The following is a 15,165-nucleotide window of genomic DNA, read 5'->3' on the forward strand; positions in this document are numbered from 1 at the left end:
AAGCTTCTAAAGCCATGACATAATTTTCTGGAATTTTCCAAGCTGTTTAAAGGCACAGTCAACTTAGTGTATGTAAACTTCTGACCCACTGGAATTGTGATACAGTGAATTATAAGTGAAATAATCTGTCTGTAAACAATTGTTGGAAAAATTACTTGTGTCATGCACAATGTAGATGTCCTAACCAACTTGCTAAAACTACAGTTTGTTAACAATAAATTTGTGGAGTGGTTGAAAAACGAGTTTTAATGACTCCAACCTAAGTGCATGTAAACTTCCAACTTCAACTGTATAAGGTCCCACAGTTGACAGTGCATGTCAGAGAAAAAACCAAGCCATGAGCTTGAAATAATTGTCCGTAGAGCTTTGGGATAGGATTGTGTCAAGGCACAATATTTCTGCAGCATTGAAGGTCCCCAAGAATACAATGGCCTCCATCATTCTTAAATGGAAGAAGTTTGGAACCCCAAGACTCTTCATAGAGCTGGCCGCCCGGCCAAACTGTCCAATCGGGGGAGCAGGGCCTTGGTCAGGGAGGTGACCAAGGACCCAATTGTCACTCTGACAGAGCTTCAGAGTTCCTCTATGGCGATGGGAGAACCTTCCAGACGGACAACCATCTCTGCAGCACTCCACCAATCAGGCCTTTATGGTAGAGTGGCCAGACGGAAGCCACTCCTCAGTAAAAGGAACATAAAGAACACTCAGACCATGAGAAACAACATTCTCTGGTCTGATGATATTTGGACTGAATGCCAAGAATCACATCAGCAGGAAACCTGGCACCATCTCTATGGTGAAGCACGGTGGTGGCAGCATCATGCTGTGGGCATGTTTTTCAGCGGCAGGGATTGGGACAGTAGTCAGGATCGAGGGAAAGATGAATAGAGCAAAGTACAGAGAGATCCTTGAAGAAAACCTTCTCCAGAGCGCTCAGGACCTAAGACTCGGGTGAAAGTTCACCTCAAATCAAATCATATTGGTCACATACACATGGTTAGCAGATGTTATTGCGTGTAGCGAAATGCTTGTGCTTCTAGTTCCGACAGTGCAGCAATATCTAACAAGTAATCTAACAATTCCACAACAACTACCTTATACAGACAAATCTAAGTAAAGGAATGGAATAAGAATGTATAAATATAAATGTATGGACGAGCAATGACAGAGCGGCATAGGCAAGATGCAATAGATAGTATAAAATACAGAATATACATATGAGATGAGTAATGCAAGATATGTAAACGTTATTAAAGTGGCATTATTAAAGTGACTAGTGATCCATTTATTAAAGTGACCAATGATTTCAAGTCTGTATGTAGGCTGCAGCCTCTCTGTGTTAGTGGTGGCTGTTTAACAGTCTGATGGCCTTGAGATAGAAGCTGTTTTTCAGTCTCTCGGTCCCAGCTTTGATGCACCTGTACTGACCTCGCCTTCTGGATGGTAGCGGGGTGAACAGGCAGTGGCTCGGGTGGTTGTTGTTCTTGTTCCTGTGACATCGGGTGGTGTAGGTGTCCTGGAGGGCAGGTAGTTTGTCCCCGGTTATGCGTTGTGCAGACCGCACCACCCTCTGGAGAGCCTTGCGGTTGTGGGCGGTGCAGTTGCAGTACCAGGCGGAGATGCAGCCTGACAGGACGCTCTCCATTGTGCATCTGTAAAAGTTTGTGATGCTTTTTGACAAGCCACGTCTTCAGCCTCCTGAGGTTGAAGAGGCGCCGTTGCGCCTTCACCACACTGTCTGTGTGGGTGGACCATTTCAGTTTGCCCATGGTGTGGATAGGGGGGTGCTCCCTCTGCTGTTTCCTGAAGTCCACGATCATCTCCTTTGTTTTGTTGACATTGAGTGAGAGGTTGTTTTGCTGACACCACACTCCGAGGGCCCTCATCTCCTCCCTGTAGGCCGTCTCATCGTTGTTGGTATTAAGCCTACTACTTTTGTGTCGTCTACAAACTTGATGATTGAGTTTTAGGGTAGTGCATGGCCACACAGTCATGGGTGAACAGGGAGTACAGGAGGGGGCTGTGCACGCACCCTTGTGGGGCCCCAGTGTTGAGGATCAGCAAAGTGGAGATGTTGTTTCCTACATTCACCACCTGGGAGAGGCCCGTCAGGAAGTCCAGGACCCAATTGTACAGGGCGGGGTTGAGACGCAGGGTCTCTAGCTTAATGATGAGCTTGGAGGGTATTATGGTATTGAATGCTGAGCTATAGTCAATGAACAGTATTCTTACATAGGTATTCTTCTTGTCCAGTTTTCCTTCCAACAGGAAAACGACCCTAACCAAACATCCAAGACAATGCAGGAGCTTCGGGACAAGTCTCTGAATGTGAGTGGCCCAGCCATGTCCCGGACTTGAACCCGATCTAACATCTCTGGAGAGACCTGAAAATAGCTATGCAGCGACGCTCCCCATTCAACTTGACAGAGCTTGAAAGGATCTGCAGAGAAGAATGAAAGAAACTCCCCAAATACAGGTGTGGCAAGCTTGTAGCGTCATACCTAAGAAGACTCGATGCTGTAATCGCTGCCAAAGGTGCTTCAACAAAGTACTGAGTAAAGGGTCGGAATACTTATGTAAATGTGATATTTCTGTGTTTTATTTTGAATACATTTGCAAACATTTCTAAAAACCAGTTTTCACTTTGTCATTATGGGCTATTGTGTGTAGACTGATGAGGGGGAAAAAACCATTCAATCAATTTTAGAGTAATGTAATGTGACAAAATGTGGAAAAAGTTAAGGGGTCTGAATACTTTCCGAATGCACTGTACATTGGATTGCCACAAGATGGCACTGTGACATATTGTAAAATCCCAGGAAGAGCAACACTGTTTTTCCATAGAAGCACCATGGAGTAAATGATGTAATGCTCTCAGATCAGTAGCAGATAGTCACATAACCACACAGACGGATGTGGAGACCACATTCACCAATCCTTTCCTAAATACGCTCTATGCATAATGACATTTGCTACACAGAGAGCACTGTTAAAAACAGCCAACTTCCAGGGTTGAAACTTGCTTTTCAGTACAGACCATAACTCATCAGCTGTATTTGTAGGACAGGAATCCAGAGAAAGGCTTGACAGGCAGAGTAAGATTGTGACTTCTGAACAGTATTCCTGAAGCTCTTTATTCAAGGAAAAGGAGAAGCCGTCCTCGCACTAACCGCAACACAGGTGGCATTCATTGAGGCTTAAGCATTCCCAATGTGTTCCACCATAACTCTCCTCACTCAACATTTAAACCTGTTCTTCAACAGTTACACAAGAGAGCTCTACAACTATGAGCACGCCACCTCCCGCCTGTTGCTCCCTGTGCGGAAGAGAGGAAGACAGAGGAGGGGAGGAGGGATAGATGGGGGGATGTTAGAGATGAGTGATAGGGTTTGTCTTCTTTACGTTTTCACGCTCCCCCCATTCTACATACAGCCAGTCTGCCTCAGAAGGGGATAACTTCGTTAACTTTGCTTTCCTTGGGAAGTAAGCAAGTAAATATTTATCTGTAAAATATTGCTTTGCGGGGTAGGGGTTAGAGGAGTTGACGAACCACACTTGGACACAGTATGATGACAAGCTGTCTCTTCTCACTACCACATACTCTACATAGCATTCCACTCCAAGCCAAAAGCATACACTGGATCATAAAGCAATGCCTTTGTGCTACCATTTATGGATCTCAACCTTACAAGAACTGAGCCTCGACTGTGGACTGATGAACAGATCTCATTACTGACAATGTTGGAAGGATAGAACAGGCAGAAGGTATTGACTTTATCTACCTCACACACACATCACAACTGGTAGGAGATTGAGATGACAGATACGATTTCTATACCACACAGTTAGTGTTTAGATAAACATATGGCCCATACCAGACACAATTACGTCAGATTACATTTTTAAAGGGATTGACTGATGTGTTGAGTGATAAACTGATGTTCTCTCTACTGAGATGAAGTGGGTTTGACTGAGCTGTGTGAGAAACATATGGGACTTTGTAGTATATTTGGACTCGGGTAGAACAGTAGGATAGGACTCAGACAGGACAGTAGGGTAGGACTTAGGTAGGACAGTTGAGTAGGACTCAGGTATGACAGTAGGGTGGAGTCGGGTAGAACAGTAGTGTAGGACTCAGGTAGGACAGTAGGGTAGGACTCAGGTAGGGCAGTAGTAGGACTCAGGTAGGATGGTAGTAGGACTCAGGTAGGATGGTAGTAGGACTCAGGTAGGACAGTATGGTAGGACTCAGGTAAGACAGTAGTTGGACTCAGGTCGGACAGTAGGGTAGGACTCAGGTAGGACAGAAGGGTAGGACTCTGGTAGAATGGTAGGATGGACTCAAGGAGGGACCGTAGGGTAGGATTCAGGTAAGACAGTAGGGTAGGACTCAGGTAGGACTCAGGAAGGACAGTAGGGAAGGCCTCAGGTAGGACTCAGGAAGGATAGTAGGGGAGGCCTCAGGTAGGACTCAGGAAGGACAGTAGGGAAGGCCTCAGTTAAGACTCAGGAAGTACAGTAGGGCAGACTCAGGTAAGACAGTAGGGTAGGACTCAGGGTAGGACTCAGGAAGTACAGTAGGGAAGGCCTCAGGTAAGACTCAGAAAGGACAGTAGGGAAGGCCTCAGGTAAGACTCAGGAAGTACAGTAGGGCAGACTCAGGTAGGACAGTAGGGTAGGACTCAGGTAGGACAGGGTAGTAGGTGAGCACTACGGGGGTCGTGCTGACCTTGTAAGGCCTCCTTGGCGCGGTCCAGCTCCTGCTCCTTGTCTCCCAGCTGCACACGGAGCTCAGTGGCTGAAAGGAGGTGAGAGGAGCAGCCCTGGGTCTCCTCCAGGTCCTTACTCAACATGTCCTTCATCTGCCTCAACAGGTGCACCTCCTCCTGCAGCTGGGCGACCTCCTCACGCAGCAACACTACGGAGGAACAGAGGAGAGAGAGAGAAGTTAGAGGAAGAATGTACCTATTTGTCCATTCCTTACAGTCCACAGAAATCTCTTTCTGCTTTTAACCCCTCGAGGTGAGAAATGGAGAGAATGAAGTGAAAGAATAAGGAACAGAGAAGGGGTGGGGAAGGATGAGTGGAGAGGAGAATGGAATGGAAGTAAAAACAGAGAGGAGGAAAAGAGAAGGGGAATGTAGGAGGGAGAAGTTGAGAGGGGGAGAAAGGCAGAGAGAATGAGCGAGGGAGACGGTGGAAGTCGTGAGAGTCGATATCAGAAAGAGGAAGAGGAGGGGGGTGTGAAACAGGGTGACAAACGTAAAGGGAGAGGAGCAGCGCGAGTGCAATAATTAGGCTCAACTCAACACCTTTTCAGAGAGGAAAACCCACAACACATGCACAAGCTCGCTCAGATGCAGACGCACATGCGCACACACATTCACACGCACAGCAGGCTCTATCTAAGCTGAAGCCATGGGTGAGGGAGAGACAGAGTTAAATGAGGAGTGACAGTCTCAGGACTCAAACTGGCAAGGCTACAGAGCGTTGAGAGACAGTGGTTTGATAAGACTATCAAAAAAAATCTATCTGGAAAACAAGCTTCAGCCGTGTTCTTCAGCTCCGTGCCTTTCCACTGACATACGCCTCACAGCCCTCTGGGAGCTTAGGGACTTAGAGTGATAAACAAGAGCAGGAAACCAAGGAAACCGCACAGAGAAACAGAGAGAATCAAGACCGTAATTGGCACAGTATCTCCTAATACACAAACACGTTCACCAAGGCAAGCAACACAGAACACAAATACGCTAAACTGGGCCTCCATTTTATAAGGTATTGACTAACTGGGGTTTGTTTACAGTTTTTTTTTTTTTTGCCTCATAAGGGCCACCACAACAAAGGAATGGCCTTGTCATACCGAGTAATATTTTCGCACTAGCTTCTTGAACATTCTTGAATATCTATAATGGTTTAGAATGATGCACAATGTTAGTATGTCTGGGAAGAAGCTTGACCAGCAGCAGAAATCAGTGGCCAAAACACTTCCAGCCCTGCCCCTACGCAGGGAAAGGGTTGGTTGGTACCTGGGAGACCACCTGTACACATCTGATGGCTCCTGGAAGTGGTTTTGGACCGTTTTGGCCACTATCCTTCCTCTGGTCTAAGATAGCCAAGGGCATTGTAGCCAGACTGCGTGGGGCTGCAGAGGCCCAGATAAGAGAGGAAGGGACAGTCCATCAGTCACAGTCGACTCTGGCTGTGAAGAGACCAGCTGGGCAGCAGCTCCGTATTGTACATGGCATAAGGAGGTAGTTTCCTGGAGAGAGCAACCTTTCACAGCCTTCTCGCCCGCTAAATCCACTCATCTGTTTACCTATACAGGCTTGCTTAGTTGTTGCAGGTGAGGCCGGCTGCCGCCTTTGATCGCTCTGTGGAGCAGAGCATTCCAGACACAAGTTCGAAGTACACGTCCCAGGCAGTTACGCGCTGTTCAGACGATCTGCAGTCCTAGCTGCGCCGTTAGAGCTATCTGTAGTGTGACAAGTATGATCCCTAGCTGTGAAATAAATATGATCTGCGGTTCTGTTTCGTGGCTGAGAGGGTCTAAATGCCCCCTCCTCTGGGTGTGATAGTATCAGACAATTATGTCCCAGCAGACATAACGCGCCGAGGTTGCTAAAAAACAAAGAGTCAGCCATTTTCAAAATGGCTGTGAACCATCTTATTCCCTATGGTTATAGGACATGCAGTCGTTGTGTGTCCCCCCTCCCTACGCCGGAGAGTGTTTCAGGTCCGTTTAACTCGAATGTGATATCGTTCTATGTGTATGATAATGATCATGTAGAATTACATGTAGAGGTAAGTAGGCTACTTCAAGGAAATGGTCATCACCGGCACCGTAGAGAGTGTACACAGTTGAAACAGACCTGGGAGACAGACACATAAGCGATACAGACACATGGCGAGCACTCAGAGATTCTCTAGATACTGTGGGAGCCGAACAGAGGGTGATTTAAGCACAAGCAATCAGCACCCTAATTCCCTCAAATACACTTTCCCATCGATCCCCCCATCCTCATCCTGCCATTACTCCCCACTTTCAGCTCTGAGCTGCATAATCACTCCTCTTTCAGGTTCCCTGCCTCCCTCCCTGCCTGCCTCACAGTCGGTATGAAATGAAGGCAAGGCAAATCCTGGAGAATCTTCTCCCCCCCCAGAGATATTTCAGTTCAGATAAGCCTGTTGGCAGTGACATCATCAGGAGAAGAGAGGCTGCACAGCGTCTCGTCGTCAGTTTGGTTTAAAAACATGCACATCGTGAAATTAATCGTGTTTGGTTGTTTTTTTCTCACATAATGCACAGGCATACGTAGGTTGCAAAATTCCGGGAATTTCTAGCTTTCCTGGTTGGAGGATTCTGGATTTCCTGCTTATTCCCTCCTGATTTCGTGGAAAACAGGGAATGTATTAAAAGTTCCCGGAATTTTGCAAGCCTAGGCTTGTGGGACAAGCCTGAGAGGTTATCTTTTTGTATACACTATTGAAGAATAAGCCAAAATAAATCGTTTGTACTGACTGGCCATAATGTCCCCTGGCTTGGGCTGTTACGGTGACTGTATTACTGACCAACCAGTGGTCACGAGTCATGACTGCAGTCAAATTCCGCGTGACCGTTTAATTACAACATTTCTATAGGCTAGGCAACTGCGTGAAAAAACAGAATGATGGCCTCTATTAAAAAGAGGAGGATCCCATCAGCTTTCTATAGGTTAGGCCTACTATATTTATTTCTCAGCTTTCCTAATATTAGGCACATTGCTTCTCTTTATAACAGGAGTATAGCCTACCTGATAGGCTGAAAATGAACCACGGGAAAAGCATAGATGACATGTCTTTTTTCCCGCTGCCCCCGTTTCAAGACGGTTGGATGATAATGGTCCATTCTAAAGCCAAACAAATTTCATACATACATTATTTAGTATATGTCTGATGGGTGACAATATTAGCCTATCACTTGTCAATTATATATTATCTTGCGAATGATGCCCAGCTTAAAGCAAGAAACAGCGTATGTTTTTTGACAACATTTTCAAATCATAGTCGCACACCTCATGTAGCCTAGCCCATAGGCCCATATGTTTTGATAAGGTTTGTATCACAACTAAAGTGGTCAAATAACTTCTTAAAATTAAGCACATTAATCCGCTTTACAAAGGGTGTGTAGAGCCTAACTGGTATACATACGTGTGAGTGTCAAGTTTGGGGAAGATCCTTTTCACCATAAAAATGACCTTTTACAATAAAAGCATAACATGCATATTCACATTTGCGGTCACTTTTGAGAATGGCGTTTTCCTGCTAATGCAGCATTCACGCTTATAGCCTACTGCTGTGTGTGCACTGCTGCACTTATAATGTGAAGAAATAGCCCAATAGTTGAGCAACATTTTAAGCTAAACGTTCTCATCTGCTGCATCAGGCTCATTGCTAAAAATTTGGTTTCTTGATGCTAGTGGTTGTATTAATTTGGGATCTATCGCATCCCACAATTGTCCCAGACTATGTTTGGAATATGTATTTCTTGCACAGAAATAGGTAAACTTTTGTACCATGGGGGATATTATATTGACATAGGCTAGTGCTTTAGCTGTTCGTTAGGCCTACTCATCTTGTTGGCTGATGAAAAGTAAATGTGGACTGTTCTTCCAATATCTTCAAAATGCGCCTCGGAATTGGATAAGGACGCGCGCGCAGTTGCGTACCAGGCGTTTATGTCTTCACTTGTAGCCTGTGAGAAAGACCCGATCACATGATGGAGAGATACTTCGGAAAGCAGCCGGGAGAAGGGAATTATAGTGATTATATCAGCCCATGGGCACAACGGCCACTGGCCGCAAAAGGAATGGATTTTTTTGGGGGGGGGGGCATTACAGCCACACAAAGGGGATGCAGCCGAGAAATTTGAGGCATTATCAAGTGCTTGTCAAATTGTGAATGAGAGACTGATGAAGTGTGTACAGCCTGAGCAAGAAACAAAGCAGAGCTCATGCCTTTCACGCAACTTTTTTCAAATCATCATTAGAGTTGCATCATGCAGCCTTAGAATGTATTAAAAATACAAACATATAGCACAACATTTGTATCACAACTAAGTTGCATAAATAACTCTAAATTAAGCATATAGAAATACCGATTTATTTGTTAACAGTTCAACACAGAATAGCCGTTTGTGCGCACTCCCTCAAATCGTTTGGAGAAAATATCCTTTCTATTATATTCAGCTTTGTTCATTTGTATTCTTCATACTATAAAATATAAAACAATGCCACACATTTCTAAGCAAATTTTGTCTGCTAAATGAACTAGTGTAGCCCACAGCCATATGGCATAGATCAGGATCTAACATAAGGACAACTCAGAGTATGCTATTCTGTTCTTCTGAAAGAGACTACATTTTCTTCACATCATGTTTCTTTAGACCGGGATCTATTGTGATGGTGTATATTAAATGGATTTATCCAACTTTTTTAATATGCAAATGTTCCAAAGGTCTGCATTAATGGCTTGTAGGCTATGCATGGAAGCCAGGAATGCTAAATGTGTTTATGTTAATGAACGCTCAATTGCCGTGAGACCGGCAGTTATTTGCTTGACAATCACCGGGGTGGCAAAATGTCATGACCGCCACAGCCCTACCCCTAGCCTGTTGTATTGTTGTTATTGTTAGCATCGTTTCTTGTCTCCTGTCATAGCCCCACCAGTAGACGGTGAATGCCTGTTCCTGTAGCCACCTTCCCGAGGAGAGAAGAAGACCTCATCTCTTCACTCAGCAGTGGCCCACTCAACTATTCCTCTCTGAGCTATGACTCTAAAAAATGTTTTTTTTAAAAGTTCCATCAGGGCTGCTCTGAGTCTGACCAGGCCATCAACCCGTACTCTTCCCTCCCACTGGCTTCTCCATTCAGAATCTGGAGAGAGTCATGACACGCCTGACTGAGCAGGTAGGTCTAGTGGCTGTTTGCTTTGTGGCTAAAAGAAGCCAGAGGCATGAGCCAGGTGCCCGTGCTGTGTGTTTGATACGAGTGTCAAACACATGCTTGATAGCAGCTCTATCTGCTCTATCTGCTCTACCTCTAATGTGGTATGCTCTGTAGGAATGTCTGGACGGGTGTCGCCTCCCTCTGCATTTGTTACTATGCCAGAGGCTTTGGTCATTCCTCCTCTCTTGTTCCAGGTAGCTACCCGGAGTGACACCAAATTTGTCCTTCAACTCTCAGCTACACTGTGTTTACTATAAATATCCACCGTCATTGTCCTAACTGAGTGGAACTGTACTCTTGCAAAGACACAACATTTTAATACAGTGTGAAACTGTCCATTACACAGTGGTTAACTTGTGCAGACCTCTGTCATCTTAACAAGCATCTCCACGGACCCTGTTAGATTGACCGGGGTATGAAAATGTATGATTTGCATCCCCGGCTGCAATATTCCGTGTAATAAATGGAACACGTTCTTCGGGTTTGTTATAGCAGGGAATTTGCCAGTGAACAACAGAGAGAAAGAGCTTACAGCGAATGATTAGGCAAACCACGGCCCTTTGAAAATATAATCACCTAACTCAAATATGTGCATGAATTACTCTCTTACATTTCCATTTTCAAACATTCCACATTATTCTTGGAGCACAAACAGCGCACTTAACAGCAATATTAACCTTGTAAATGATTATTTTCAATATCCATTTACATACACTGCAGGGGCCGCTTTCTCTATTTGAGAAACAGTGTGGGTACTGTTGGATGGATGCTGCTTAGCCTGGTTGATCTACTTCCGTTAATGTGTGGAACAAAGTACATGGAACTCCACACTGTATGTCTGGAGAGTGACAGCGACATGTCTGTATACATCTGGCACAGTATCACTGGGCTTGAAACCAGAGAAGAGTGTTACACACTCACTCGGTACATTCCATAAAGCTCCATCGTTTAAGAGCATTGATCCTGTATTTCTAGCCACGGTCACTGTATTATGTTCTACTGTGTGTGGAGGGCTGAACAGGGAAGGGTTTTACTGGGTAAGCAGAAGCAGTATTAGTAGGAACGCTGTAATCTCGCAATATGTTTAAAACCTTCACAATCCTTGGATTACCATTTGATTGTCAGTTCCCACAATAATCTGGAAATCGAACATGGACGAGAGGTATTTTCACTCCCGTACATTTGGGCCCTGTTTCTCTCTACACTGCTATTCCCCACTGTGTTCCCCTGGTGGGATTGGTATTTGTTTTATGTATTTATTAAGGATCTTCATTAGCTAGCTGCCTTGGCAGCGACATTAAGGCATTGACATACAATTGAAAATATTTACACGCCATTCCATTTCACAACACGTTAAGTGTGTTCCCTCAGGCCACGACTCTACTATCACATATCTACAATACAAAATCCATGTGTGCGTGTGTGTGGAGCGTGTGTATTAACATGTGTGTCTGTGCTGGTGCTGCACAGCTCTAATACACCCAGTATGGAGAGGAGAGGGGGAATTGGAGCTGGGGGGAGAAGATGAATGACTTTTTAGAGGATGTGCAGACAACCAATATTTTACAGTAGCATTGCAGATTACTGTAGTGTAGCAAAAAAAAAAGGGTCACTATTACCTGGAGAATTATTCACTAATGCACCGAGGTCACTAGAGATACTAAGTAGCAAAATATTCAACCCTTTCAAATCCTTTCAGTTTTTATTTAACAATAATTTGCCGTTGTTAGCGGCTGATAAAAGCACAGAAAGGATGCTGGGGAGGTTCAAACTGCACTGAACAAAAGCCCCTGTGTGACTCATTAAGTAGACCGCCATAAAACACGGCTCAGAACGTCATTACAATGGTTCACCACAAGCGCCTGCCTCCCCTTCGCCATCCTTTTCATTCAAGTCTTTTAATTTTTTTTTTTTAAATAAAACTAGGAAGATAAACATATCAATCGTTTACACAGCATGTTTCAGAAACTCAGGACGTCTCCGTGCTGCTCCAGCAACAACAGTCAGAAATGTTAGCATGTTTGTTGATGATGTGAACTGCGTTTCCAGCTGATTATGCGGCGTTAACCCACTGTCAGCAGGGGGCCGGTAGAAACCGGAAGCATCTGGTTTTCAGGAGAAAAGCAGAGAAGAGGCAAAGCCTGAAAACCGGATGTTTCCGGTTTTCTTCTGACACCGCTCAGGCGATTATTTTACATCTGCTACATTAAGATAGAATTCACCTGTAACTCTCTGAGATTATCGTGACCCATCATTGGCTGTGGTGCTGCAGGCAGCTGTCAATCAAAGGGAGTCATTGGGCCAAACCCCTCTGGCTCGCTGACCTCTCATGACACAACTATTCAGTAGTCACCTGACTGGCCAAGCTTCCTCCACTTTGACATCTCCTTACTTCTGAAGCCAATTTTCAATTAGATTAATTTAGTATTTCATTACTGGGGTTCATGAAGTTGCTTGGATGCCTACAGTGAGGTTTTAGTAGCTAGCGATGGTTCTGAATATATTACATCTTATAGTCTGCTCCAGGCCACAGAGCATCTGTGCATCCATGTCTCTTTGTCTCTCCTCCATCCCCAGACTCCCAACCGCTCTATGTGTGTGACGGAGGAGTCACGTGATGCTTGGATGTCTGTATCGGTATGTGTGTGTGTGAGAACGTGCGCTTGCGTGCGTGCGTACTAATGCGAGTGTGCGTGGCTGCCTGGTGCGCTCTGCATCTCTGATCATTACCGCGTAGAGGAGACGATTCCCAGGAAAGGAGGGCTGTACTGTGGATCGCCTTGAGGGGATGACAGATCGGCCGCTGCTCCTCATCCAACTCCTCATGCAGATGACATGAGCCTAGCGATCATTCATAGTCAAACAGAAGTGTGGGTGTGGTTGACATAGAGCCCTTCTTATTAATAGCCGGCGTGTTCTGTGGCATCCTCAGACAAACCCCTCCCCCTCTCTCTGCTGGGAGGATATACAGACAGGATTCTACTGGTCACGGAGGTCCTTCACTCATCACTTGGAATAGCCGTACTATCCGCTCCGGATCTATTCATTTCATTTCCCATGCAACAAACCGATCTAAAAGGACTATTATAAGACCATGTCGAAGGAATCACAAAATGGCTGTTCAGAGCGACTTGATGAGAGCAGTCTCTAAAGAGACATCCTGTAATCTCCATGAAAATTAAGAGCATTTGGTTCACATCTCAAGTCAAGAGGATGAACCAAATATCAGGCATTACATAAGAGGATAACATCAAATCAACAAGAAATGATACAGGAAGGCCAATAGATGTGGTTGCATCAAAAATAGCAACCACATTCATTCAGTCAATGATGGGTTTCGGATCCGAGGGGGAGTTTTGGCGGGTGGGAGGCAGCAGGGAGATTAGTGGCTGTTTTAAACCTGCTCCACAACTCTTTGTTGGGATTCTCTACAATAGTCAGTCATGTTGGTTGGATAGCCTGTGGGCTGTCTTAGTACCTAAGCCATTTGATAGGGCCAGGGATGAGCGTGAGTGGGTGAGAGAATATAACACCACACAACGCAACGCAACAGAAAACAACACAACATGAGCCGTCGCTGGTTGATCCCTGAATAGCACCTGGATGCACATAAGTACCAGCAGGTTCGTTTCCCACCACAGGGCCCTTCTATAATGTATGTGAACATGAATTATACATCGACACTGGCTCTCAACCTTACTTAACCACAACATCCACTGCGCAACGTAAACAATGCGCTAGAGAGTGGACCCTGGGTTTCCTTCCATATATGTTAAAGCGTTTACGCCTCACTTGTGTTTCTTTCTTACCATGGCAACAACCGATATGATTTTACTGTATATGAGGCCCATATTCCGTTCGGAAGCTCTAGTGAACATTTCTAAGTCTGCGTGTGTAAATCTGCACGCCTGAACCCACAAAGAGGTGTGTGTGTGTGTGTGTGTGTGTGTGCGTGTGCATACGTGTGTTTGTGTGCGCATGCTTATCCATGCCCCTGTTGGTATATCTATAGAGAACAGCTGCCATGAATTAATTGCTGTGAGTTTACATTACAACGGAGGTCAGTGTAGGCATGCCAACTGGAGATAGTAGTAATTGATTCACACTTTTATTATGGGAAGATTAGGCCCACTGCCAGGGATGTGCTGCTGGAAGAGCAGCAGGAACCTGGTAAGGCCGCTCAGCTCAGACTGCCTAGAGTCTAGTTATCAACCGCAACAACGCCAATAATCTATCGAAACATAGCTGGCTTCAGTTCGATGACATGATATCGCTGTACATGGTCCGACTCTGACTGAACACCGAACAAGAGACTTGCCCAATGAGACTACACTGAACCCTGTCCCATGAGTGTTCAGTATGGCCACAAGCCAGTATCATCCCCGTTGAGGATATTTCACCGAGACGGAGTTGAAATGCAGTGCCCAACGCATGAATATCCCGGGAAGATAAAACCAATGGCACTGCATCCTTCTTGTGGCCTCCACTCGCTATGGAGCTGTGACACATTGGACTGGTCCAGCCAGGTGGACTGGCCATCGTGAAGGCCTGCTGTGAGCTGCTGCGGGAGCAGCGTGTGAGACCGTCTCTGATAGTGCCATCTGGCTGCAGCGGCTCACTCATTATCTCTTCTCAATTTGGAAAGCAACCTCTGGGTATGGAGGAGTCACGCAACACAACCAACGGGATCATCCTCGGACTCATCTCCTCAAACACGCGCACGCACGCGCACGCACACACACACACGCACACACACGCACGCGCACACGCACACACACACACTAGACAAACGCAGTCTAGTGTGTACGCAGTAAGGACCATGTCACTGCAACAGAGACCGTGTCTACCAGGGTTCCAGTTGGAGGTGTTGGAGGATCTCTCAGATAACACCTGCATTAATGGAAGTGTAGGTGTGTCCGTGGGTTGCCATTTCCTATCAAAATGCCAAACACATCAAATGTCAAGGTGGGCGGATGAATTCTAGGGGGAACGCTGGGGAAATATGCTGATTGGATAGTACTTGTAGGACCTACAGAACTCCAGACATAAAATGACACCAATTCCAGAGCATTGGGATATGGCCCTGGGCCCCCAGTGTCCGGTCTGCAGCGTGAAGTCACATGCTCAGCTGGTGGGCTACTGCGTAGCAACCTAGCGGTGCCAAAAGCCCTGGTCTGCTATA

The 15,165-nt window shown here is 45.6% G+C and overlaps 1 protein-coding gene across 7 annotated transcripts in view; it reads right to left on the bottom strand.

Annotated features, from left to right (window-relative positions):
• kaznb (kazrin, periplakin interacting protein b) overlaps nucleotides 1-15,165 on the bottom strand; it is a 160,079-nt gene that overhangs the window by 14,580 nt on the left and 130,334 nt on the right. For all 7 annotated transcript variants that reach the window (XR_005052582.1, XM_036983293.1, XM_036983294.1 and 4 more), the window contains one exon: nucleotides 4,730-4,918. Coding sequence is in view for 6 of the 7 variants with exons in the window: in XM_036983293.1 (XP_036839188.1) it covers nucleotides 4,730-4,918 (189 nt within the window). In the remaining variant the exon portion in view is untranslated. The remainder of the gene's footprint in view (nucleotides 1-4,729; nucleotides 4,919-15,165) is intronic.

The sequence above is a fragment of the Oncorhynchus mykiss genome, chromosome 7, assembly GCF_013265735.2.
Source record: "Oncorhynchus mykiss isolate Arlee chromosome 7, USDA_OmykA_1.1, whole genome shotgun sequence".
NCBI lineage: Eukaryota > Metazoa > Chordata > Actinopteri > Salmoniformes > Salmonidae > Oncorhynchus > Oncorhynchus mykiss.